Below are 25,045 nucleotides of genomic sequence, written 5' to 3' on the forward strand. Positions count from 1 at the left end.
GAGAGAGAGAGAGAGAAGCCTGATAAAGTCAGTAGCTGCCACTGCACAGCTGCATCATGGTTCTCAAGTGGTGGGTCGGGTAAAATGATAGTTCAGTGTGCTGTCTGGAAGGAATAAGGGTCGATACGAAGTAAACGAGGAGCAATTGTGATACATTCACATGTACCTATTTGACAAAATATCAAATGGGAAAAGGTGCTTTACAGGTGATAAATGCTTGTACATTTTTGTCAGGGAACTATCATTTAGTGCTTATACTTATCTATCTTTTTTGTATTTGAACAGCTGTGGCAAGTCCAAAGTAAGAGAGATTCTGTACTTGCATGTGGGCAAGCAGCAAATACAAAGTCAAGTAGATGAGAGACGTTACAGAGGGAGAGAAAAAAAAGTGTTTGTGGTGTTTTGAAATGCAGGAGGAAGGCAGGGGGAGGATTGGAGGCAGAGAGTGAGAGAGAGAGGAGGAGGAGGGGAGAGATGGGTGATGTCATATCCAGCTGGCACAGGACTCGGTGCCCGTATCTGATGTCAGTCGCTCCCTTATAAAAAATAACGAGTCCTCGGAAAAATGATTAATTGCCCGACAGCACAAAGTTTATAGAAAAGAAAGGGAGATGGCGTCAGGGAGGTGGAGGTGGTGGAGGTCCCCGAGTTACAGAGGAGCAGAAAATAGCAAAAGAGCACAAGCGAGAGAGAGAGAGAGAGAGAGAGAGAGAGAGAGAGAGAGAGAGAGAGAGAGAGAGAGGTTGGGAGAGTGCAACATCAAAAGAGAAATGGAGCGAGCGAGGGTGGTAGAGAGGAAGTGAGAGAGAGAAGAAAGAGAAGAAGCAAGGAAGAGAGTCAGACAAAAAGAGAGGGAGGAGCAGGGAGAATGAGTGAGGCATTCATTAATATGATGTTCGTTATCTCTGACCAACTCCCTCAACAAATGTTCCTCTGTGTTCTCTGTGCTTTTCAATAGGCCCATCTATTGGCCTAGAGAGAGAGAGAAAAGTACCCAAGCTCTGTAATGCAGCACAAATGTGTGAGGATTTGTGACCACTTGCATATAGGCACATCTATTCACTTGAACACAAGCTCACTGCACTTGAAGTCTACAGGACATCACAGTACTGTAAAGTAAGATAGAAATCTTCATCAAGCCATGGATGATACCATCGTGCATCAACAATAAAATCTTGATAGAAATACTGTAAATGCAGCTCCAAATTCAGATTTTCTCTCATTCAGATCCGTTAGTTCTGGGACATCCTGTTGACCATTCACTTCACATTAAGCATATATGGCTGGAAAACATGTATACATTATATTTTTTTAATTTCACACTCTGTTTTTGGAAATGAAAATTGATGCAGCCAAACACAAAGTGGTTGAGCTTCGCAGACTTACAGAATATTGCTAAATGAATGGATATTTCTTGTGGTTCACATTCCAGCTGAATGTGATTGGGCGAAGTGATAATACCCCTTCTTGTAACAGCATGGCAAGCTGTTTTCCACTTGGCTAGCAGAGGGAGAACAGGGAACATTCTGACCTGCCTGGCCTGCAGTTGTCATATCTAATATTATATAGGAGGACAGCAGGAAAAATGTTTTTGAATAAATTGCAACTGATGAAGAGAGCAGAAGTCTGCAGATTTATAGAAAATTCCCCACTCGCCCCAGGGCGGTGTTGTGTTTCCTCCTTCAAGCCCAGGTCATCTACCAAAGGCCTGGGAGCCTGAGGGTTCTTCAGTATAGTTGTTCTTACGACTGAGCTCGTCTGGACAGATATCTCAGATGTTGAATCTGCTGTAGCCACTGTCCCAGTTTGGGGATTACAGCCCTGAGATCTCCAATTTCCACACTTACCACTGATGCCTTAACTCTCCGCATCGTTTCTAGCTCCTCTTTCAGCCCTTGGCATTTTCAAGCTTCTCATGTTTTTCTTGATGTTCCAGTCTCTTGGGATAGCTCCCACATAATCTTGGCTTGGTCATTCTCAACCACCTTTTTTGGGGGGGCTTCTTTTTTGATCTTGCGACATGTACACTGTGCCAGCCACTTAGCTATGATGCCCCAGGCGTACAGTCTGCATCTGGGTTCCAGTCTGGTGTGGTAGCTGTCTTGGTAATCTGCTATGTTGCCTTCTGATAATTCAACCCCTTTAGTGGTGATCATCTTGCCTCTTTTGGATACGATCCAACCACCCTTATCTAGCCCGAATGACATCCCATCATTGCTGTAGATTCTGGTGATGTGGATCCGTGAGTCGGTGTCCCGTTCGTTCCCTAGCATGTAGCTTGATGTCATCCATGCAGAGGAGGTGTCTGATGGTTACTCCACTTTGGAAACCAGTATCTGTAGCCACTCTTAGGTTCAGGCCTATGCAGAACGCCAGTGGGGACAGAGCATCTCCTTGGTATATGCCACACCTGATGCTAACTTGTGCAATTGGCTATTAGTTGGCCTTTAGAGTAGTCTTCCACAGCCCCATTGAGTTCTTGATGACGGCTCTAGGTGTTCTGTTGATGTTGTACAGTAAATGCCCATGTGTGTGTGTGTGGCAGCGCACAGGTTGGTCTGTCTGGTCTTACAGTCTTAAATGACTGCTTTGTCAACCAGTAGTTGTTTGGCTCCTCTGGTGTAACTACCAACTCCTTTCTGGGACCCGCTTATGTATTGATCCATGTGCCCACTCATCTTAGCTGCAATGATGCCTGACAGGGGATTCCATGTTGTGCAGAGGCATATCATTTGCTGGTAGTCGGAAGGAATACCTCCCTTCTGGGGTCCTTCATGATCGGGACTGTCCAGCCTTAGGTTAACCACTCTGAGTGGGTCCCATCCATTGGCAGCTGGTTCATTTTTGCTGCCAGGCGTTCATGGGGTGGTGAGTTTCTTTAGCCAGTAGGTGTGGATCATATCAGGGCCTAGTGCTGTTCAGGTCTTCAGCTCTGGCATGTGATGGTCTTGTTGGAGGAGGTTGCTGTGGCCTGCTCTCCACCAGCCACTGAGCTGGTGTTATGTGTTGCATCCTCCCTTATGTTTATTGTTCAGTCTCAGCCCTTCGTGGGTTTGTTTTAGTCTGTTCTTGTGCTATTACCCTACCGTTGGGAGTACACTTTAGATGGTTCTGTGGAGAACATGTTGCAAGCTGTGTGTCCAGTGCTTGGCACAAGTTTGCATCTTTCTGTAGCTCTGATGCTAACTTCTCTCATTTCCACGGGGTTTCATTGTATAGCCAAGCTGCTGTGTAACCCACTGATCTGCTGTCTCAGTTATGGTAGCAGTAGGTATGTCGTAGTATGTAGGTATGTAGTACTGCATTCATCCTCTAGCAGACTCACTTGGTAGTCTTCATACAGAGGCAGGTTATTGGTTATTGGTGGGATCCAGTTTGCTTAATCTCAGCTATCTACTAGATTGGAGTGCGGGGTAGATGATGAGGAGATCACGCCTCTGACCTGTCATCATATATATATATGGACATTAACAGTACTCTCTCTTCACCCTTCTCCTCCTCAACTTTACCAAGTGTCTTTTTCCTTTCCTCACCTTGTTTCTGCTCAATTCCTTCTGTCTTCTCCTCCTTTTGTCAACTGCCTCAGTTCTCCTACCCTCGACTTTCCTTCTTCCCTCTCCGCTGCTCTCTTCTCCTCCGTTTGTCACCACTCCTCCTATTGTCACTTCTTCTCCTCCTTTCTTCCCTGCATTTTTAGCGCCACACCTCCTTTCCTCCTATCCTCTCCTCTCCACGGCTCTGCTCTTCTCCTTATTCAGAAGGTGTGTGACAGATAATAAAAAGCCCTGGTGGTCAGCAGGCGGCGACACATTATGCAGGAGAAGGGTGAATACAATTTGCACCATCAGAAAGAACGAAAGTAAGAAGGAAAGAAAGTAAGAAGGATGAAAAACAAGATGAGGGAATGTTTTCATCGGCCTATTCAAATACATATTTTATCTATTTTTATGTACGCCTACTAGTCACGATATTATTTTCTATTATAGGCTATTCATACGAGATCAGTTCAGTGCTCCTACATTCGTTTGTACACACACACACACACACACACACACACACACACACACACATACACACACACACACACACACGCACACACACACACACACACACACACACACACACACACACACACACACACACACACAGGCAGAAACCCCAGACTTTTCGCAACAGCCTCTGCATTTAAATCTCTTTCTTGTCTTCAGTGGAAAAGCAGCATTTTCGATTCATCTACTTGATTAGAACGAGCCTTTCCCTCTCCACTTCCTCCCTCCCTCCCTCTCCCTCTCTCTCACGCGCGCGCACACACACACACACACACACACACACACACACACACACACACCGGTGCGTCAGTCATTGGAATAATATATAGCATAAACCTTCCTTCCTTCTCTCCTCTCCTCTCAACTCTCGCAGCTCTCCTCATCTCCTCTCTTCAGCATTTTCCCCACCTCTCTCTCTCTCTCTCTCTCTCTCTCTCTCTCTCTCTCTCTCTCTCTCTCTCGCTCTCTCCCCCTCCCTCGCCCCCCCCCCTCTCTCTCTCTCTCTCTCTCTCTCTCTCTCTCTCTCTCTCTCTCTCTCTCTCTCTCTCTCTGACCCTTCTTTCTCTCTTCCCCTTTTCTTTCGGGGAGAGCTGACATCTCTGGCGGTTTGCCGCATGGAAGTCTCCCAGGCAAGGCAGAATATCAGCTGTCTGATCCGGACTCCTTCTCTCCAGTTGCCGACCACTGCACGCAGCAGACACAACACCATACTCACATTTACTGGGATTCAAGGGATATAACGGCATTTATCCGCTGACCGACTGACAGGAGAGTCTAAATCCCGGCTTCATTCCTGCAGTGGGTGGAATATTTCTTACTCAGATGTAACAACAACAAAAGACATACCGGATCGTCAAGTGCGCAAAAGCCACATTTGAAACATTACGCACGGCTAATTCTATTTCTATATTTTTTTTCTATTCCCTCCATCCCCTGCACGGACAAACTGGGGACCGGGGTGGGGGGGACTTCCACGGCATGGAGTCCTGATTTTTACCAAGCGACCCACCGGGAGGGATGAAACTGAGAAAATCCGTCGCCGTGGTGGAATATTAATAACATAATCCTAACAATAATCCAGGGGATGTTGCCGCAGAGTTCGGGACTCTAGAGAGCATTCCAACTTTTTTTTTTTTTTTTTTTTGGTCTCCGTTTTTAATCTCTTTCCGTCTCATCTCCCTCGCCTGTGGGACTTCTATTATCGTGACTGATTTGCGGCACTACTTCACTTCTCTATCATGGACCGGTCGTCGTCTTTAGACATAGAGGCGCTCAAGGTAAGACGCTCGCGGGCGGGTGACGCGCACTTGTTCCACGGGGGAGAGTTGCGATGCTCCGCGGGTACAGGGGTGGGTGCCTGGGTGGCCTCCTGGGTATGATGGGTGGCTGCTCGGATGGATATCAGTGGGTGGCAGGTTGGAGTGATCCGCAGCAGAGTAGCTGGTGGTGAAGGGGACAGCGGCTGTGCTGGTGGTTGAATGTGACTGGGTGACCGGGCGGTTGTGTGGGCTACTTGGATGACCCAGTGGGTTTAATGATGCCGGGAGGGCAGTTGGACGTTGCACGTCTCGGGCTGCGATACGCGGAGTGTTAGACCCACATCTGGGTTTTGTTGCAACACCATCCGAGTTCGTTTCCTCCTGCACACACATGGACAAGCCCACACTCTTTCTGTATTGGTCGAGGGAATACAGAGAGAGAGAGAGAGAGAGAGAGAGAGAGAGAGAGAGAGAGAGAGAGAGAGAGAGAGAGAGAGAGAGAGAGAAGAGAGAGTGTGTGTGTGTGTGTGCACGACGCGTGGGGGGAATTTCAATACGCATCGGCTGCACGGAGAGTTGTTGCAGAGAGCTGGTGTGTGCGTCCGCGGGACGCTCTATAGACGGGACGGAGGGCGGCTTCTTTGTGCAGAGGGTCTGGGTAACAAAAAAAAAAATCAAGCGAAGAGCAGAGAGTGAAGGTAGAGATGACGACGCTACCTCACCTCTCCCTCCCTCCGTCCCTCCCCCTCTCTCATTCTCCCAATATTCATTCTCACTTAGTTTGAATTGACCACTTCAGTGTATTGTGTTCTTTAGCTGTGAACTGCTTTCTGTTCAATTCCTAACTGACCACAATTATATATTCGAGCTGTGTGCTTGTGCACGTCGACGGCTACGTGCCAGTGTGCGTGCACGCGCGTGTGGAAGGTGGAGGATCAGAGAGGATAGACTTGGGTTATCTTGCACAAACAGTGTAAAAGCCTTGGAAGCAGGTGTACTCGGGGAGCATTCAGCACCTGCTCCCGCTGAACCAATTATTTGGTCATTTACTCATTCCTTCAGCATTCATCCATCACTCACATTTGTCTGAGATTTATTAGATAGATCTTTGTATTTTGTCACTTGAACCCATCCAGAACTATGAGTCCCTACAGGAATACAAGCTCATGATTGTTACAAGTAAAGAACATATATTGGATGAGTGTTTCAGTGATACCATTATACAGACGTTAAATAAATAAGAATGTGACACTTTTATCAGGGAACGTTAATGTAGACGGGGAATGTGGGCAGAAATGTCCATTTCCTGTGTGCCCCTGCTGTTACAGATAACCAGTGATTGGATAAATCAGCAAATTGATGAGATTCCTTGTGCGGTTTGACATTTTTAAGTAGCATTATGTGATCATATTTCTGAGAAGGAGACTGGGATACTGCACTGATGCAGTGCTCCAAAACGACTTTGCCTCAGCTGGCTGGTTGCAAATGGCAAAGATTGACATTGACATTCTGATTTAAAAACGTTAGCCAGTGGGCTTGACTTGCAGAACTATCACAGTATTGATGTCGGCTGTTGATGTCACGGTCTTTGAGGTGAAATTTTTATTGGACATCTCACAGAGATGACGAATATATTGTGAGCTTAAAGTTACAATCTCAGAAATCCTTGTTTCATTCTCTTTGGCGGCACGATAAGCACTAATTGCAGTTGGGTTTTGGGATCTCACTTCCCCCAGAACCACACAGTGTCGCCACGGGCACCCAGGTCATAATAATTCAGATGTGGGGGCTTTTTTTCTCTTGGGCGTAGAGTCAATCATCATGGTGTTACCTCATTCAGTGATAACTACTGCAGTGACTCAACAGACCTGTATTTAAATGAACATCTTTAAGATGTTGTTGTGAAGCTCTATCGGAATAGTTTTTTTTAATTATCAAAGCTTAGTTATCCACTTATTTGTTATCTTTGAAAGGTTCGTGTTTGTGTGGTGTAATTCAAAGAATTACAGCAAAAGACCTTGTCAGGTTAAATATATAAAAGAATTGATTCGTATTCAGTATGATGTTGTATTGCTGCTGTTTAACAGACTTATCTCAGAACTGCACTGCCAAACACAACCTTAGAACCCCAAGATTTGAAATGGTTTGCAATTAAACTGTTCCAACAATGTGGTTTGTCATTTTCTTTTTTGCAAATGTGTAATCCAAGCTTGTTCTCTGTGTGTGCATGAGTCTGTGTATGTGTGTATGTACTGGCTAGCTGATTGTCGCTACTCTGCACCCTGCTCATACGGTGGTTACAGCTGATCGCACCGCTCCGCTCAGCACAGACGCTCTGTCAGCACAGTTGCCGTTGTTTGCGGCGTCGTTGCCATTAGTACCTTTGACTGCCACTGCCATATTAAAATCTATAATATAATCCCTCAATCAGTGATATAGCCTACTCTGAATCTCACATTTAGCACCTTTCAAACTGCATTCCCATTGTGGCTGACTTTGCTCTCGTCACCTCCGTTTTGGAGATTTAGGAAATGCCATTCAGTCAATGTTTGGCCTTCCAAATAACGCTTGACTCTCGATTACCAAAAGTAAACAGAAATGAATGATGTTACAGTTTGATGAGTGATTACACAGTAATAGTTATAACCAGATTCGGAGATTATTCCCACTGCTACATCTTTTTCGAAGTAAAAAGCTGACATGATTCTTAAAAAAAATCCTGCTCTGGGTCTCAAGGAGCACCTTTCACACCCCCCCGCCCCCCTCCCCGCCCCGAATGACAGCAGTGGGTGGCCACCAATCAAATCTCAACCCAGCCTGTCAGTCCAGCATTCTGTCCATTGTGTTAAAGGGATTTCTATCCACTTCAACCAGTCCATATATCCATCCATCTAACGTTTTTTTTGTAAACTGATGTCATATCCTTGGCAGTGCTAACAATCCCTGAGTCCTAGTGCATTGGTAGTTGGCACTCAAATGCCAACACACACACACACACACACACACACACACACACACACACACACACACACACACACACACACACACACACACACACACACACACACACACACACTCCTGCAGTGTTCTCCATTTGCAGTGAAGGTTGCATATCCTTACTTGTGAGTATAAGTCCTTCATAAACCATACTCATTCCACCATAGTTTTAAATATGCTTGGGGGTTAATTAAATCTATACAGTGGCCTCTCGTGAATAGCAAAAACGTGTGTTTGTTTGCGAGAGTGTGTACTGGTTTGCTGGCCAGCTGGCCTTTCAAATGTTGAAAGTAAACTCGAGACAAACAGACCCACACACATACACAGCAATCCAATCTAATAAAAAGCCAGATTTTTTTTCAGTCACTCGTGTGTGTGTGTGTGTGTGTGTGTGTGTGTGTGTGTGTGTGTGTGTGTGTGTGTGTGTGTGTGTGTGTGTGTGTGTGTGTGTGTGTTTGTGTTTGCAAGCAATCCCAGGAAATGAAAAGCGAACAAGGACAATCGTGGGGCATTGGGAAGTCACTGCATTATATCAAATATACAAGTGGTGTTTGTGTGTGTTTGTGTGTGTTTGAATTTGACCAAAGACCTATCTGCTTGTAAATCAGTGCAGGTTTCAATATCAATGGAGCAGTTTAAGTGCTATTGATCTTTAGTAATAGCTGCACCATAAATTATATGCCGTATAATAAAGGCAGACAGACTGAATTTAACCCTCTCAATCAGAGGCTCACAATTTGTTACAGGAACGGGTATTGGTAAAGCTACGAGTGGTTTAATTTTGGTAGTGCTGGATCAAAAGTATAATATAACAATAATGGAACCAGGCAAGGCTAAACAGAAGACATTCATACATAATGACATAGTGGGACACAAAATACTGTGTTGACTGGCCAACCAACCCATAAGACCCTTTCTTTATTTGTCTTACTCAAACTAAAATTAAAGACCTAGAATTAGTAAGATGAGGCCTCTCAATTATGGTTGGTGTGCTGACGATGTGGCTGCTTGCCCAGACATATTTCTCGGACATTTTTCACTCATTCACAAGCCGGCTAGCTTCTCAGAATAGCGCAGAACTTCCAATTGATGGTTAGTTACCTGCCAAAGTGTCTGGCAAAGTGAAAGCGACTTATGGTACAAGCCTCCGCCAGAATGAACCAGCATTTTTAATGGTGGGCTGCTTTCCCACCCTGTTTGCACCCTTTCACATAACCCCATTTGGTAACCACCCAGAGCAGCCACGGTTTTGCATTTCTGGCCACCGCGCAGCTCAATTGGAGCAATTGGGGGTTCAGTGCCTCTTCCAAGGGCACTTCAACAGTAGCTGCTGAGGGATGGTAGGACATTACTCATTCATTTAAGCCAGCCAGCCCCAAGCCTGCCTCTCTAACCTTCAGGCAAGCACAATTCCTCATCTGTGTATTAGAAGCCACTAGTTCAGTCAAACCATCTAACAAGCGCGAGCATAAACCACGCATGAACTCACGACTTAACGTGCTGCTGCAGTGTGACATACATTACATTTTGGTGACAGTTATGTTTGTCGAAGCTTTCCCGAGTGGCAGCTGCACAAATTGAAAAGTGGGCAAGCCAAACAGACTTCGCTGCTGGAGCCTTCCCAAACATCTGCATGTAAAAAGCCATAGCAGTTTTGATGTATTAAGTTCGGTGAGGGGGGACGTCGCATTAATAACAGAGCCTTTCGGAGTGCCAAATGATGGTACAGCTTTGAATTGATATCAAATTTAATGAGCTGGCCCTTTCTCAACCTTTGGGATGGGATCACATGCTTTGGAAATGAAGTGTAGAAGACTGTTAAGGCTGCTTTTATTGATATATGACAGTGTTAGTTTAAAAAAATTAATACACTGAAGAGGTTGGAAGTCATTTGGAGGTCCCGTACACACATTAATGGCAACTTTAGAACTAATTTCACATTGTCGTGGTCATGGAAAGATTGGGACTTAACAAATAAGTCGACAAGATGATGTCATTCATTGACATCTACTGACATGACATCATGACATCATTCCGGAGCAATCTGATGATTAGTGAAGGCCCCTGGCAAATATTTGAGTTACAGCCACGTTTTCATTCAAGATGACATTATTGCCAGTTAAGTATGTAGCGGTGGACCAGCTGTTAGCAGCCAACTAGGGCTGTTAGCTAATGGTTGCCATATAAAGTTTATTATGACTGTAACAATTGTGTTTCCTTCATCGCCCATTTATCTTCAAGGATACAAACATCTCAATCAGACTGATTAAGATGCTTCCGGTTCTTACAACAGCTCTCAGCCGATAACCTCACCCTCTATGTTAATCATTCAAACTTCCAGCCTTTTGGTTGGTGTCCTCCAGATCTGAAACTCTGAAAGGTGGTCGTTGGATATTTGTCATGATTCTGAACCGAACAAATATACATCAAGGAGCAGCTCAAGGAAACATTGAGCGTTTTAGATCTTGTTGATCACAATCCCTTGACAGCTGCAGGACAGGCCGAATGTAATTACTAAGTTAAGGACCGACCTGAAACTTTTAGTTGAAATGGACAGAAAAAAAAATGTCCTTATAGTAACAGCAAGGTTGACTGGGGAGCCCTCCTTTCCTCTAGGCTTTCTTATTCCTTACTCTCTCAACCATTTGATTTGCTCGCTCTCTCTCTCTCTCTCTCTCTCTCTCTCTCTCTCTCTCTCTCTCTCTCTCTGTCTCTTGCACTCACACACACACACACACACACACACACACATATGCATGCATGCAGCCTGGAGCATGAAAATAAGTTGCCAAGTCCAGTCGTCAGTCACCTTCTTTGCCCACATCAGTCCATTTTACAGGTAATTAGTTGTTCCTTGCAGAAAGACCAGCACCATTACAACATTCGTGTGTGTGTGTGTGAGTGTGTGTGTGTGTGTGTGCGTGCATGTGTGTGTGTGTATGTGTATTTGTGTGTGCAAAATATATTAAATTTTGGAATTGTGAAGGTGAATTTAACCTATATACACCAATATTCTGGGAGTTAGATGTAAAGGTCAGTTTCTTCTCTGTGTGACTCACCTAGCTTAGCATAAAGAGTAGAAACAGAGGGAAACAGCTAGCCTAGCTCCATCAGAAGAGCCCTCTGACAACAAAAATGTTGTCATATGCATGTGTTGTACACGGAAATTAGATAAAATGCCTTAATAGGCAGTTATTGTAAGTGTATTGAATTGGTATTTATTGACCACTGTCATGTAATAAGACAATTTTGGGCATGTGCCCACGCACACACACACACACACACACACACACACACACACACACACACACACACACACACACACACACACACACACATAAAAGCCATGTGTCTTTTTCAGAACAAACGTGGCAGTGTAAAATCAGAAAGACAGTCAAATGTACAGCAGTTAATAGTCAGAGTGACGTGTTAACTTATAAGATAATACATTAAACAATTAGTGCTAACTGACAAAGAGCACTTTAAATTATTTCCTTTTGCTTTTAGGACCTTTGCACCCATAAATGAATTTCTTGAATCTTGCCTTCAGCCACAAACTATATTAAATATGGGTCTTTGAGTGAGTGTGTTGGGGGTGCATGAATGTTTTCTTATTTCATTTTTATTCGATTGTTATTCATATTTTTTTTATTTCTTTGTTTTTCCCAAAACTTACAATGGTTTTGCTTAATTAGTGTAGAAAAGGACTGTGGATGTCTTTTGTTTGAGACACATTAACTCATTTGCAAAAGGGCAACTCTGAATTTTATTTCCATCCTGATGTTTAGTACAAAAAAACTGGCTTTTGTTGAGGGGCAATCAGCATTTTTACACTTTTCGTATTGGGTGCTGGATAACCTACAGTTTGCGTGGACTAGCTCACTGCACAGAACAGATGCCAAATGTGTCATCAGCTGGTTAAGTCTTTAAAATGGCATGTATCATCCCATATCACTGCATTTAGAGCTCTTCAAATTCTGACAGTCAAAATTTATTTGGTGAAATTAGATGACGACTGGCACCAGATTCTCAGCTAACTTGGTGGAATGAATTATGGACCAGATGGGTGCTGTGAAAATCCTTTGGGTTCAGGCAGGTGGTGCATAAAAGCAGCAGTGTGCGTGTGTGTGTGTGTGTGTTGGGGGGGGGGGGGGGCGCCACTAAGCTACATGCCATCTATTACCATTATTAGTATAACGTCCAAAAGACTTTGGGGGTCAAAGCGAAGGTTAATGAGCTGTGGGCTGAATAGGGCAAATTTAATTATTTCCAAGTAATGCTGGCACTGCCAAGCCGATGTTTTACAGCAACCAGTCAAGGCTGCCAGTTAGGCTGTGTGCTCTGCAAGTAAATGGTGTTGGAAGCTAAACTAACTTTGCAAATTGCAAATAAAGAGGTGAGCACCAACTACATTCAAGTGGAATTTACTCAAGCTTCCAAGACGTTTCAGGGACACAGGCAGCATCCTCGGAGTCACAATTACTGACATAGAGGCCTTTGTTATTAATTTACAGACGGGTCGAGGTGTGTGCGGGGATGCACTGGTCCACAGTAGATGGGCACCTGGGGAGGTGGAGGCAGAGTGGACTGCAGAGGGGTTTTGTAAGTGGAGAGAAAAACATGATCGTGTTGAACTTGGCCCTGGGGAAGCTCCGGGGTCCACATTGCTGTACAGTGTACACACACACACACACACACACACACACACACGCACGCACACACAGCCCTGTAGACCCAAGACTTATTGCTAATAATACCTTGTGGAGAGAAATGTTAACATATATTCCTCTTCATTGAAATACAGATACAGAAACAAGCATATGTTTGCCTTTGGCATATTTACTTTGCACCTTGGCCCCATGATCACCACTCATGGCAGTAACCACACACACACACACACACACACACACACACACACACACACACACACACACACACACTCACACACACACACACACACACACACGTCTTAACAGTGACTGATGCTACAGCTCACCACCTGCCACTCAACCTTTGCTCTGTAAGCCTCAGGGTGTGTGCAACCGTGTGTGTTTCTATGTGTGTGCCTTTCATTTCCCATGTTAACCAACCTTGACTTGAGGAAATGCTTTGTCCACTCTGACGTTCTGTTGCAGCTACATAGTCCCTATTGCGCCGCAGTCATTTTGACACGTGTGTGTGTATGTTCCCAGAGCTAATGCATGAGTGTTTCTGTATATAAGGTAATTTAATTGAAAATCATAAAGCATTATCCTCTCTCTGCAGCATGTCGGAGCCTGTAGAATGCCTTCAGTGTTAAAGTGTTTCCTGTTCCATTTCCACATGATAATTGTTCTACTTGTTATCTGCACCACAGTCCTGTTTTGATTTCCAATAATATATTTGTTTCACAATAATAAACCGGTATACACATGGAGGGATATGAGTTCCCCTCCGGGTCTCCGGGGTATTGTTGCTGTAATCAACCAGTTACCCAGATCTGTCATCTTACATTCGGCATTTGGTGGAAATGTGGATTGGGCCGGCCGATGGCCACAGCACCAGTAGGCAAGATTTTGATATACAATTACACCTTACCTTACACACCTAAATCACAACAGCGCTACAAGAGAGAATAGCTGAATGAATAAAAACTTGAGAATAAAATACAGGCTGTGACGGTGCTCAGGGCAGTAAGCAAGGCCTCTAAAAGAGAAAGGGTGGCTCGGCAACAACAGATCTGTTTCCTTAATTCTTTGGTCTTCTTGTTGGGTGCAGTTCCCACTGCACTCTGGGTAGTTTCATGTAGGTGTGTGCCTTACATATAACAGTCATCTTCTTGGCAATATTCCAACACTTACTTACTTTATTATGTTACGATATTAAGTAATGTATGTGCATGATGCGTGGGAGTGGTTGTAAAAAGAAACATCAGACATACATATATACATATACATAGCCATTAGCCATAGTTTGCTGAAAGTAGGATTCATGGGGACCGTGAATGTCTGTGGCTAAGAAACAAACCTTCACATCATCTGCTAGTTAATATACTTGTATGTGTCAATATTTCACAGATGTGATATGCTGTTAAAGGTGTTATATATGGGATCATTTCTATTGCCTCCCAACTGCCGAGCCAGTGTTTCGCAGCTAATGGTCCTAACAGCACCAACACTGCTACATACTACAGCGAAAGTGCTGACAGAGCTAACAGTGTTTACATGAGCGGGGACCAAAGGGTGGCTGCTCCTCGTCTGCGTCCAGACTGGAATCATTATCAGTTGTTACTGTTGTGACAGCAGAGCTGTGAGCTAACCACTGGGGCGGCTCACAAGCGAAACATGCACGATGGTGAAATAGTTTTATAGTGACTAATAGACCAGATTCCTCATTCTGTGCTGGAATGGTGCATTAATGAGATTTCAATAAAGGGCACAGTGATTAATACTCATCCTTGATATGCTTGCAACTGATTTAACAACAGTACGATCTATTCCCCCGATCAGACCCATCAGTGGATACCTTCCGCGTGAATCTTCCTTAACGTACATAAATTTCAACTGCAGGTTCGGCTGCAAGTGTATTTTAGGTTCCATTTTCATTTGATTACATGAACCTTTGCTTCTGCTTCCCCTCTAAGGTAATAATTGTTCCCTGTCCGTAGAAATTGAAATGATTTGTCTCTGTTTCGTTTGGAGCCTAAATCCCTGCCCCCACCACAAACCTGTTCACTATGAGAGCATTAGACTTTAATATGAGGTGTATCCCACCATGAAGGGACATTTACATTTGTCATTATGTGCACTGCCTCAGGCTATGTCCCCCTGTCCAGCAATGACAAGTTAATAGACTGCTTTGCCCCGGGGCTAAACAGGGAATTACATCCATTATTAATCTCAGTCATTTAACTCTCCCCAAATTGCCATGATCATTTGGAGATTATTGCAATATGACTCAATTTGTCAACAACATTATACGTAGAATTATGCTACAATGACATGGTAATCATGATCTGGTGATTGTTACCTGATCCTGCTATGGTAGGCTAATGATCACCTCTGGTTTTTGCAAGTAACACAACTCAATGACTCTATTGTGCCTTTATTGCAAACTAAAACTACTAAAAAATAAAGGTAATTAATAATAATATTTGTAATGATTCTTTTAGGAGCTTTTAGGAGCTTATAAATCAAGTCAAATGATGGTAATTGTTCTTTCTTCCTTCTTTCTTGTGTACATGCCCAGTATTTTAATCATTTCAAAGTAAAGGTCTTCATGAAAACAACTCGGAATCTACGTTAAAGGCAGGGGAGACACACACAGTATTTCAAAGCAGAAAAGCTTTTTGTCGTATCACTTTCACTCCCTGGTTCCTCGACCCCCAACTCACACACGTGGCACTTTATTCCCTCGATAACGTTTTAGTTTGTCATTTCCCTGCAGCAAAGCCAGCTATCGTGCGCCCCAGCCTGGCTATCATTTACAGAGACTGTGGAAGTGACACCGGAATGACAGGATAATATTCAGCCGCCATCTTGTCCTGTCTGTCACCTTCTAAACCACAGCCTCTGTGACATAAACTCAGCTCAAGATCACAGTCAAAAGAAATATTAGGGCGGGAGCTTTTTTTTTTTCTGTTCTGGCCTCAATGATAATTAACCATGTTTCCACTGTCCACAAGGAAGACCAATCCAGTCTAGTCTACTTCAAACCAGTACCTTTATGTTCATCTCAGGACAGAACGTCACTACAAAACAAAGTGCCATTAATTCAATCTATTCCAGAGAACGCTATTTCACTCTTGTGCATTGTTTGGGAACTGTTAAATGCAGTCCTGGCAAGGTTAATTCTGGGCAGGCTATATTAAGGTCAGCCTTATAATCCAGGCTGGTTTAATGGTACTTTATTTGGCATTGTGCAATGGGTACTTTCAGCCAAGCATCATACCACATGATCGCTTGAAAGTATACCTCTCCAGTGGAGAGACGGGGGGCTGACACGATGTGAGTCCTGATGAAACAAACATGCGTCAGATAGTTTGCTGCATCAGTGGTCCTTGCACTGTACATACAGCAGTATAGAGTAGCCTAGCATCATTACATTATCAGCAGCAGCAGCAGCAGCAGCACGGTGCGTCTATCTGAACACTGTATCTGCCTCCCTGTCCCTCAGCCCCCTGACAAGTAAATCATCTCTTCTCCTGCTGTGACAGCACAATCCCGATGTCTGTCACTTCCCCAGGCCAGGCCGGGCCACACACATACACTGAACGTATATATAGTGCCACACAGAAACAGGCAATCTTATTACATCCACACGCATGCACGTCAGAGGGGATTCTCGCCCACTCAAGAGCAGAGCTGTGACACCTCATCATGAGCCAAATGAAGCAAGAGTGGCAAGGAGAGGAGGAGGAGGAGGAGAGGAGAGATGGAGGGACGGACGGAGCGGAACGACGGAGCAATATGGAGGTGGATGAGTGGAGCTATATGCCAGTGAGGCGACCGGCACAGGGCGGCAGATTTCAGGGGCATGAAATGGGCTCAGGGAAACATGGAGGCACAGACAGGGAGGGAGAGGAGAAGTGACAGTTAGGAGCTGGGAGGGGATGAATAGTAGTAAAAAAAAGTGAAGAATGTAAAAAACCTGTCTTTGTTAATATTAATTCTAGTCAATTAAAGAAATATTTACTTGAATATATACAATAATGTTCTAAGAGTGAGGGAAAATACACACCAAAATATTTGCTGAGTCGTAGTGAAATGAAGTAAGATGCATGTGTCCTTCAGTCAACACTAACTGATCAAGGTTGCCTTCCATCTGGTTTAATCATCCGTCTGTTTTTGCTTTTGCAGTCATTTGAGTAGATTTCATGCTGGGAACCTATAATTGACTTTAATCGAGAAAACGAAGGTAACAAAAAAAGCGTGACACAATCATTTTATATGAGCCAGACAACCACACTGTGACCAACAGCAAGCAAGCGAGAGATGGGTTTCTATGTCTTACTAGCTCACATTAACATGCTTTCCACATCACGCTTCTCTTTTAATTCACTTGGCTTACATTCACACCTGACATGGAAATATGCAGATGTCAACCGCTTCATAAAATTTCCATCCTGTCAAAGTCAAGATGAACCCATCACATTCTGCCCGTGCATGTACTGATACCCTGACAATCCATTTGGACAAGTGAGCTGCCTGAAGCCTGACTGAATTGGATAAGTGATTTGATTGAATATTGTATGTGTATTGTGTCACACAGTCTATAGGTGGTATTCAACGTTGCCAAATGCACCTGTGATCACCTCCAGACACTGCATTCCGATCTGCATTTAAAGCAGATTATTTGACCCAGAGGTCACGCTATGTCATTCCCAACACAAAACGCACAGGTGGAGGAAGCGAAAATATGAAATCCTTACAAAGATGCAAAGTGAATGTGTAAGGGAAATGAATTGAGCACGGGACAAGGTCCTTGTCGACGCCTGTCCCCGTCATTTAGAAGTGAGAGAGTGAAGGATGGAGAGAGGTGGAGTGATGGAGCTGTGTTGCGCCTCAGAGAGTCACAGATGGAGAGTGATGATAATGCAGCAATAGACAGAGGACGGTGAGAGGAGGAGAGAGGGGTGAGGAGAAGGAGAGAGGGAGAGGTGAGGACGGAGTATGGAGAGGCTTAGATAATGCAGATAGGACCACAGAGTGGAGTTTGTGACTGAATGAATGGAATAGAGCAGTCCCATATGGTTAAAACAGAACACTGACAAATGCTATCATAATCCCTATAAAAAATTACTGCGTTGCTTCCCGAATTAAAGCCTGATTATACCAGGCACGTTGACAGAGACATTGTAAACTTGCATAAGCATGTGTCTCACATCTAGTTTGGTGCCCTATTTATGGCTGGTATGAAAATACAATCTGTTTCCACGTGTCATTTGGACAATGATCAGTCCTATCATTACCTTTGCAATTAAAGCCGGCATTTATTCGCATCCATTTGCATTCTCACACGCTGAGTCATGTTTTGACGCTCTCTCCCAACGAGGGTAAGGGAACGCAGTAATGACCGATGGGAACAGATCGTGCGCGAGCTCCTCAGTGAGCGGCTGGCAAACTTCAGAGTGAGGTTTCTATCTAGGAGGCGGGACTCTCTTGCAAATGAGAACACTGAGTGCCGAGTGCACACGCTCCTGGCTGAGATGTGACCGCCCGCCGAGGTGGTCTGGCATCACGTCGCTTCGGAGCTGTGTGTGTGTGTGTGATTACATCTTGTACCACATATGTTCTCCTTTGCTAGTTAAGATAACCACATACAAATGTCGCATCGCATTTTAGGTGATGGATGGATTGTCATGCACATGTCACAGTCAAATCAGAATTTAGAATTTAGACAGTTCCTTTCGACTGTTTTAAACCCTTCGATGACTGAGTGTCAAATCCTTTACTTAAGTAAAAGTAGTAAAACTACACAAAAAGTACTCCATCGTAAATAAAAGTCCTGCATTGAGAATGTAACTTCAGCAAAAGGATGTAATTTTGCACGCTAGCATTGTGAGAAAAAATGATTGAGACGCATATTCCGAGAATATGTTTACATGTCCAACGAATGTTCCTAAAACCAGGATAATATCAGCATATCCCACAGATCTGAACTGGATAATGCTATTTAATAATAATATATAATAATAATAATAATAATATTTAATAATAATAATTCAGAATAGTCAAACAGAAGATATCCAAATTCAGAATATTGTCTTATTCAGAATAATAATTGAATATAACTGCATGTTAATGTAGTCGCTGTGTGCGTGCAGAAGGGTGTGTGTGTGTGTGTGTGTGTGTGTGTGTTGCAAGGATTTGAGGATTAATCTTCCCATTAGAGATCAATCGGGTTTGATGTAAAACAATAACACAAATGAACAAAGCCGTAACAGACTTATACGGTGTGAGATCTGAGTTTGAGCCATGTGCCGTTGCTCCATCCTATTAGGTCTGAACTTGTTTGCTCTGAAGTAGCTCTATATATAGTTTGTGCCTCAAAAGAGGATGGGCAGCTTGTGTGCCTTTCATGCTTGGAATTGAAAAGTGCATTGTGGGAAATGAATTATTCCCTTTTCTTCTTGACATGAAAGTCACTTATTTTGATATTGTGTTGTTGATGTGATTTCTTTTTTTTTATGTGGGGATCCTCTTGATCTTCTTTTCGCTGATATCCTCATACCTGCTTTTGATGCTTTGTGTACATTCGCCCGGTGTGTGTGTGTGTGTGTGTGTGTGTGTGTGTGTGTGTGTGTGACAGAGAGAGAGATACTTTGTGGGCATATGCTGGTATTTGGATAGTTTGATCTTCTGTTTGTACGGGGTTGAGCTTTTTCTATCCCTTCTACCCTTTCCCTCCTTTCCCAGTATGCAACAAACAAACGTTAACATGTAAAGGGCGAAGCTTTCTCCAATCATCCTGCAGTCGTCTTTGACTGTGCATCGCTGCAGCCTGCCTCTCTGTCCCAAAGTCAATTCGCCTTCTCCACGAAGAAAGCATCTTAACAAGGGGATTGTCCCCTCTCAGCGGCAAACAACCACCACTTGGAATAACAAGCTTCCATCAAGATTTACAGCTCAACTACACTTCCTGTTTGAGATGGGCAGTAATTGTGCTGACAAACAACACACTTGTGGAAAAACCTAACTCAATATATATGTATTTCTCTCAGGTTTTTCTTCCAATTAGCGATCACACAGACATGAGCGTGGGATGGCACTTATGGATTTCGCACATGAGCCAAGTGTCAGCTTCCATCCATATCTTCCTCATTACGTCCCACGTCGCATTCGAAATGTGGCTAATGATGACAATTTTCAACCAGACTGGACTGAAAAAAAAGAAGAAAACTGTCACCATGAAGCAGTATATTTTCCATGAGCTGAGTCAGCCTAAAGGGTGACACGTAGCTCACAAGCTAAAAAAGGTGACCAATAGGAGAATAAACAACACAAAGCCACCCATCGGAATCCCAATTTTGAGTCTGTGATATCTGTTGTAAAGGCTGAGAGCACGTCAGATGGAGTTTCTGCCTGTGTGTGTGTGTGTGTGTGTGTGTGTGTGTGTGTGTGTGTGTGTGTGTGTGTGTGTGTGTGTGTGTGTGTGTGTGTGTGCGTGCATGCCTTTGTAGCTACAAAGTACATGTGTTTTAGCCTCTTCATGTCCATGCAAGACTTTCACACTCTGGAGAAATAACCCATCAGAGTTGTAAGTGTACCCCCGTGTGTCTCTCCCTGCACCCACTATGACTCTCCGCCACATTTTCCACCCCTTTCATTCCTTTCATTGCCAGTTTCAGACCTATTCTCTTTATTGGAGGCAAACAGAGCGAAGAGACAGAAAAGAGAGTGAAATTGCTTTGATGTGTAATAGATACTCTACTATTCCTTTTGAGGGGCACCACCTCAGAAATTGGGCTTTTTTTTTTTATTCATTCTTCCTTCCTGTCTTTCTTTCCTTCTCCCTTCTCGCATACTTTTTGTCTGTATTGATTTTTCCTCAGACATGAAAGCGGGTGCAGATAGCGTTGGTATCTGATAGGTTTGAAGGTATGTGTGTATGTTTGACTTTCAGTGTGTGTGTGTGTGTGTGTGTGTGTGTCTTGCATATATTTCTGCCAGATTCCTTTCAAAGACATTATGCATACAACCTTTGTAATTTGACCAAGAAGAGGGAGTCTTTACCGTCTTCCTTCCATTTGAAAGTGATGCCACAAGAAAGGAAGTGGCTTCTTTGAAAAAAGCCTAAAGAGGTTTTTCTTTTTCTTTTTTTTTCACCTTCGCAGTCATGAAGGGGCATTCATTCAGCGGTGTGCTTTCCTCGCCTCTCAGAGGCCGAGGTCTTGGAAACGAAATAGTGCTGACGACTTTAGATGTGTCTGGGAGGATAATGGGGGGGGGGGGGGGGGGGTTGCCTCTCAGAACAAAATAAAAAGGCAGTATACTGGATTGCTCTGCCCTGCTTGTATTGGTTGAAAAGGAACTTGTGATTTTTGCTTTGTCAATCGATCATGTCTTTGTCATGGCAACAACCACACGTACACACTCGTGAAGATGCATAGGGCATGTTCAGTTTTAAAGTGTGCTCACTAGTTGTGCTCACTGGTTAACTCGTTAACTGTGAATTAAAACACACAATACACGTACATACATGTGGAAACGCCCCCTCTCGGATATCTCCTATCATCGTGCAGAGGAGTTTGGCCTATGCAAATGACTCCCTTCATTACGTAACAACAGGAGCTGAATCTGAACAGCCTGTAGGGGCACCGTTGTACCAGTGGGTGGGCTGCAGAGACCATGAAGTAGCCGCTTGTTTTCCTCATCCTGGGAGATGACAGGATCAGGGAGGACTAGTTTATTTGTAGAGACCAGAGAAAACCTGTTTTTCATAATATGGGACCTTTAAAAGAGAGACAAGAAAGCACTGCATGTACCGAGGGAGCACTGTATGCAAACCATGAAACAGTGACACATTTCTGTATACATAATATATGTGTGTGTGGAGGTGGTCAGGGAGTCAGGAACCAATATTATCCTGTTGCTATGAGACAGCTGGTCTCACCAGAGGGGGCGAGTGAGAGAAACTATGGCAAGGAGAGAGGTTTGGCAGGATCAGCGGTGCACTTGTAGAGCCCATCGGCTCAATTTTCTCCGGAGGCCAACTTTGGGTTACATCTTACCATTGTGTGCAATGACAGATATAGAGAACAAACAGGCACATTCCAATCATCTTGACACAAATATGGCACTTATTTCCATTGTGCCACAGTCACTGTCTGCCTATTTTTGTATTCCAATTTACATGCTCTATGACATGTATGTATATATTATATGTTTCATAAAGTAGAACTCTGACCCAGTACACAGTTTCCTGGAGAGAATTAAAAGATTGACTTTTCTTGTGGCACAAAAGATAATTGTTACATCACCTGTTGTTTAATCATTTCATTGATGAGATTTGATTGATGAGTTCAAGAAACCATTTGTTGCCACTCTCGAATCTTTCAATATCTGGGGGGGATTTGGGCAAAAAATGAAACAAACATGAATTTGGAGGCAGTATGCATAACCAAACCGCATTGTTTCTCTGGCAGCGTCAGCCTATCAAATTCACCTGTTGAAATAGTGCTATTTAATGGTTTATTATTATATCTAAGGACAACTCCCTGGAGTCATTTTTTAATAACAAAACTAACAAGAACAAACATGGGAGTCATTCCCCTGTCTTCTCATGCAGCACCCGTCCTGATAGCATCACCTCTCCACCTCCTGCTTCTACAGAGCCCCACTGTCATCAGCTGTTGCTGCTGTCCTTCAAAACGTCCGAGGTGGACGAGTTCAAAATCTTCAACAGACTGATTGTAAAAGTTGAAATTCAAAGTTGTTGATTAAGAGAGAAGGAAAACAAACTTTTTTTTTAGTGTGGACGAGGAGACAGCAGTTAAACTGGTGTGTTCATATCTCCCTCACTCCTTCATCTTGAGCTGAAGGCACTGATATTATGATTGGGATATGATCTATATGGGTTTGGCCTTGAACAGGGATTGCTGTCTGGTTAGACCGTACAAACGCACACACACACACACACACACACACACACACACAAAGAAGGCCCCTCTTTAATCTAGCATGCATTTAGACGAGACAGACGATTTTGTCTTGTCCTGTAAATATGTCATCCAACCCTTCCCTCCTCCCTTTCTCTCATTTACTTTTCTATGCATACTTGCTCTCCATCTCGCATCCTTTCCTCCCTCCATCCTTCGCAGTTTTTTTTTTTCCTGTTCTCCCTTGCCTGGTTCACCCTTGACTGCTTTGCAGCCACGCCATCTTCACCTTCTTTCCCTCTCCTACCAGCCCTTCCTTCTTTTTCCATTTAATCTCTTCTTCCCTTCCACCACCTTTCTGTCTTCCTGTCGTCCATTTATCATCCCACCCCCACTCCGCACACACACACGCGCACGCACACACACAGATGTGATGAGAAGGCCAAGCGCGTGCATGTGTGTCTGTGTATATCTATAAGCGTGTGTGAGCCAAGATTCTGTCAGAGCTTGAGTGGTCTGACTTTTCTTGCTCTGGATCAATGAACACAAAGAATGGTGTCCCACACTGCCCCTAGGAATCTCCTAGTCTAGTGTGTGTGTGTGTGTGTGTGTGTGTGTGTGGATTGAACTTCCCAAGTACATCTACCATATTTCTCCGTCAACACTGCGGTAGTTGTGGTATTTTTAGTATGTGTGTGTGCTTAAGTGTCTTGTGACCAGTGACCTATGTGGTTGGAGGCCTGTAGCAGTAATCCATGCTGAGGGCTGGAGGAAGGAATGGGAGGGTGGTCACTATAGGGATCAATATGTCAGCAGTGCACAGTTGTTCTCCGTCTCTCTCCCTCCTTCCGTCATTGCTGTCTCATCCCACCTTTTCTCTCTCCATCGCCATCTTTCCTTTTCTGCCTCCCTCCTATCGCCTCATTTGAAATCTCTCATTCTCCTTGCTCCTTCTCTCTCCTTCATTTTCTAAACCCTACCCTCCCTCTGTAAATCATTCTCCTCCTTCCTTTTTTTTCCTCTCCTTCTTTTTCCTTTTTTTCATCCCCTTAACTTATCTTTCTTCAGTGCCAGCTCCTCTCATTCCACATTCCTCTCCCATGGCCACTTGCCATTCCGTAAATCTATTTATCTCACTTTAAATCACTGTCTTCATCACCTCTCACCATCTCTCCATCTCTCTTTCTTTCTTTTGAGCTGGCCAGCCTCTGTCTTTCCACCTTGCTCCCTCTCTCTTTCGAAGGTGTGAGTCTATTTCTGTGTATTACCAATCCGTCATTGTTGTCCTCCAGCAAACAAAAAACATATTCTTCTACACTGGCATGACTGTTTAGCCGAGTAGAAAATCCAATGAATGTTCTGTCTCCCATCCTCCTGTTTTCTTCATTAAAGGGGCCAGTCGCTCCAACAGGGTTTCTATAGAGACTTCAGGTGAGTCTATGGTTCTCAAGTGTGTTTTGACTTCATGCAGGGGTGTCCACTCTTATCCAAAAAGGGCTGGTGTGGGTGCAGGCTTCTGTTTTAGCCCAACACTCAGACACCTGATTCAACTAATTCACTTACCATGGTCTTCAATCAGGACCTTGATGAGTTGGATCAGGTGAGGTAGTGCTGGGCTAACACAAAAGCCTGGACCCACACCGGCCTTCTTGGATAAGATTGGACAAGACTGTGAATTATGAATTTAATTATGACTGACAGATTGGTATTTAGGAGGATAAGCACATGACAACAGGCAATATTAATTAGACATGTAGACTAGTTTATTTTGGACCATGATATTTCATATTATAAGAAACAACCATGTTTGCGGAAAATAGAAAGGATGTGGTCGTCAATGATGGTTTCAAGAAGTTACCCAAAGGTGAGATGGACCAGCGCTTCCTAAACTTTTGTTCTGTGACCCACACTAACCATCGCAACTCAATAGGCCTCTTCTATAAATCGTGAGAAGAGCACATTTGTGCATAAATGAACATTCCTGACCATTTTTACTGCCTTTATTACCTTGATGACCTTGAATGTATGCATGTGTTATATGTATCTTAGCCTTTCATATTAGATGCAACGTTATAAGTAGGCTACGATAATGAGAACAATACGAACATTCAGGCTCCCCCATGTGGCTCAAGGGTGTACTCTAGATATTAATGTTGAATAAA

The 25,045-nt window shown here is 43.8% G+C and overlaps 1 protein-coding gene across 1 annotated transcript in view; it reads left to right on the forward strand.

Annotated features, from left to right (window-relative positions):
- The first annotated feature begins 4,575 nt into the window (after positions 1 to 4,575).
- LOC311011220 (zeta-sarcoglycan-like) overlaps positions 4,576 to 25,045 on the forward strand; it is a 303,588-nt gene continuing 283,118 nt past the window's right edge. The window contains exon 1 of the mRNA XM_084006038.1: positions 4,576 to 5,326. Coding sequence (XP_083862164.1) covers positions 5,288 to 5,326 — 39 coding nt within the window. The 5' untranslated portion in view covers positions 4,576 to 5,287. The remainder of the gene's footprint in view (positions 5,327 to 25,045) is intronic.

The sequence above is a fragment of the Eutrigla gurnardus genome (assembly GCF_963514095.1).
Source record: "Eutrigla gurnardus genome assembly, chromosome: 3".
Lineage (NCBI taxonomy): Eukaryota > Metazoa > Chordata > Actinopteri > Perciformes > Triglidae > Eutrigla > Eutrigla gurnardus.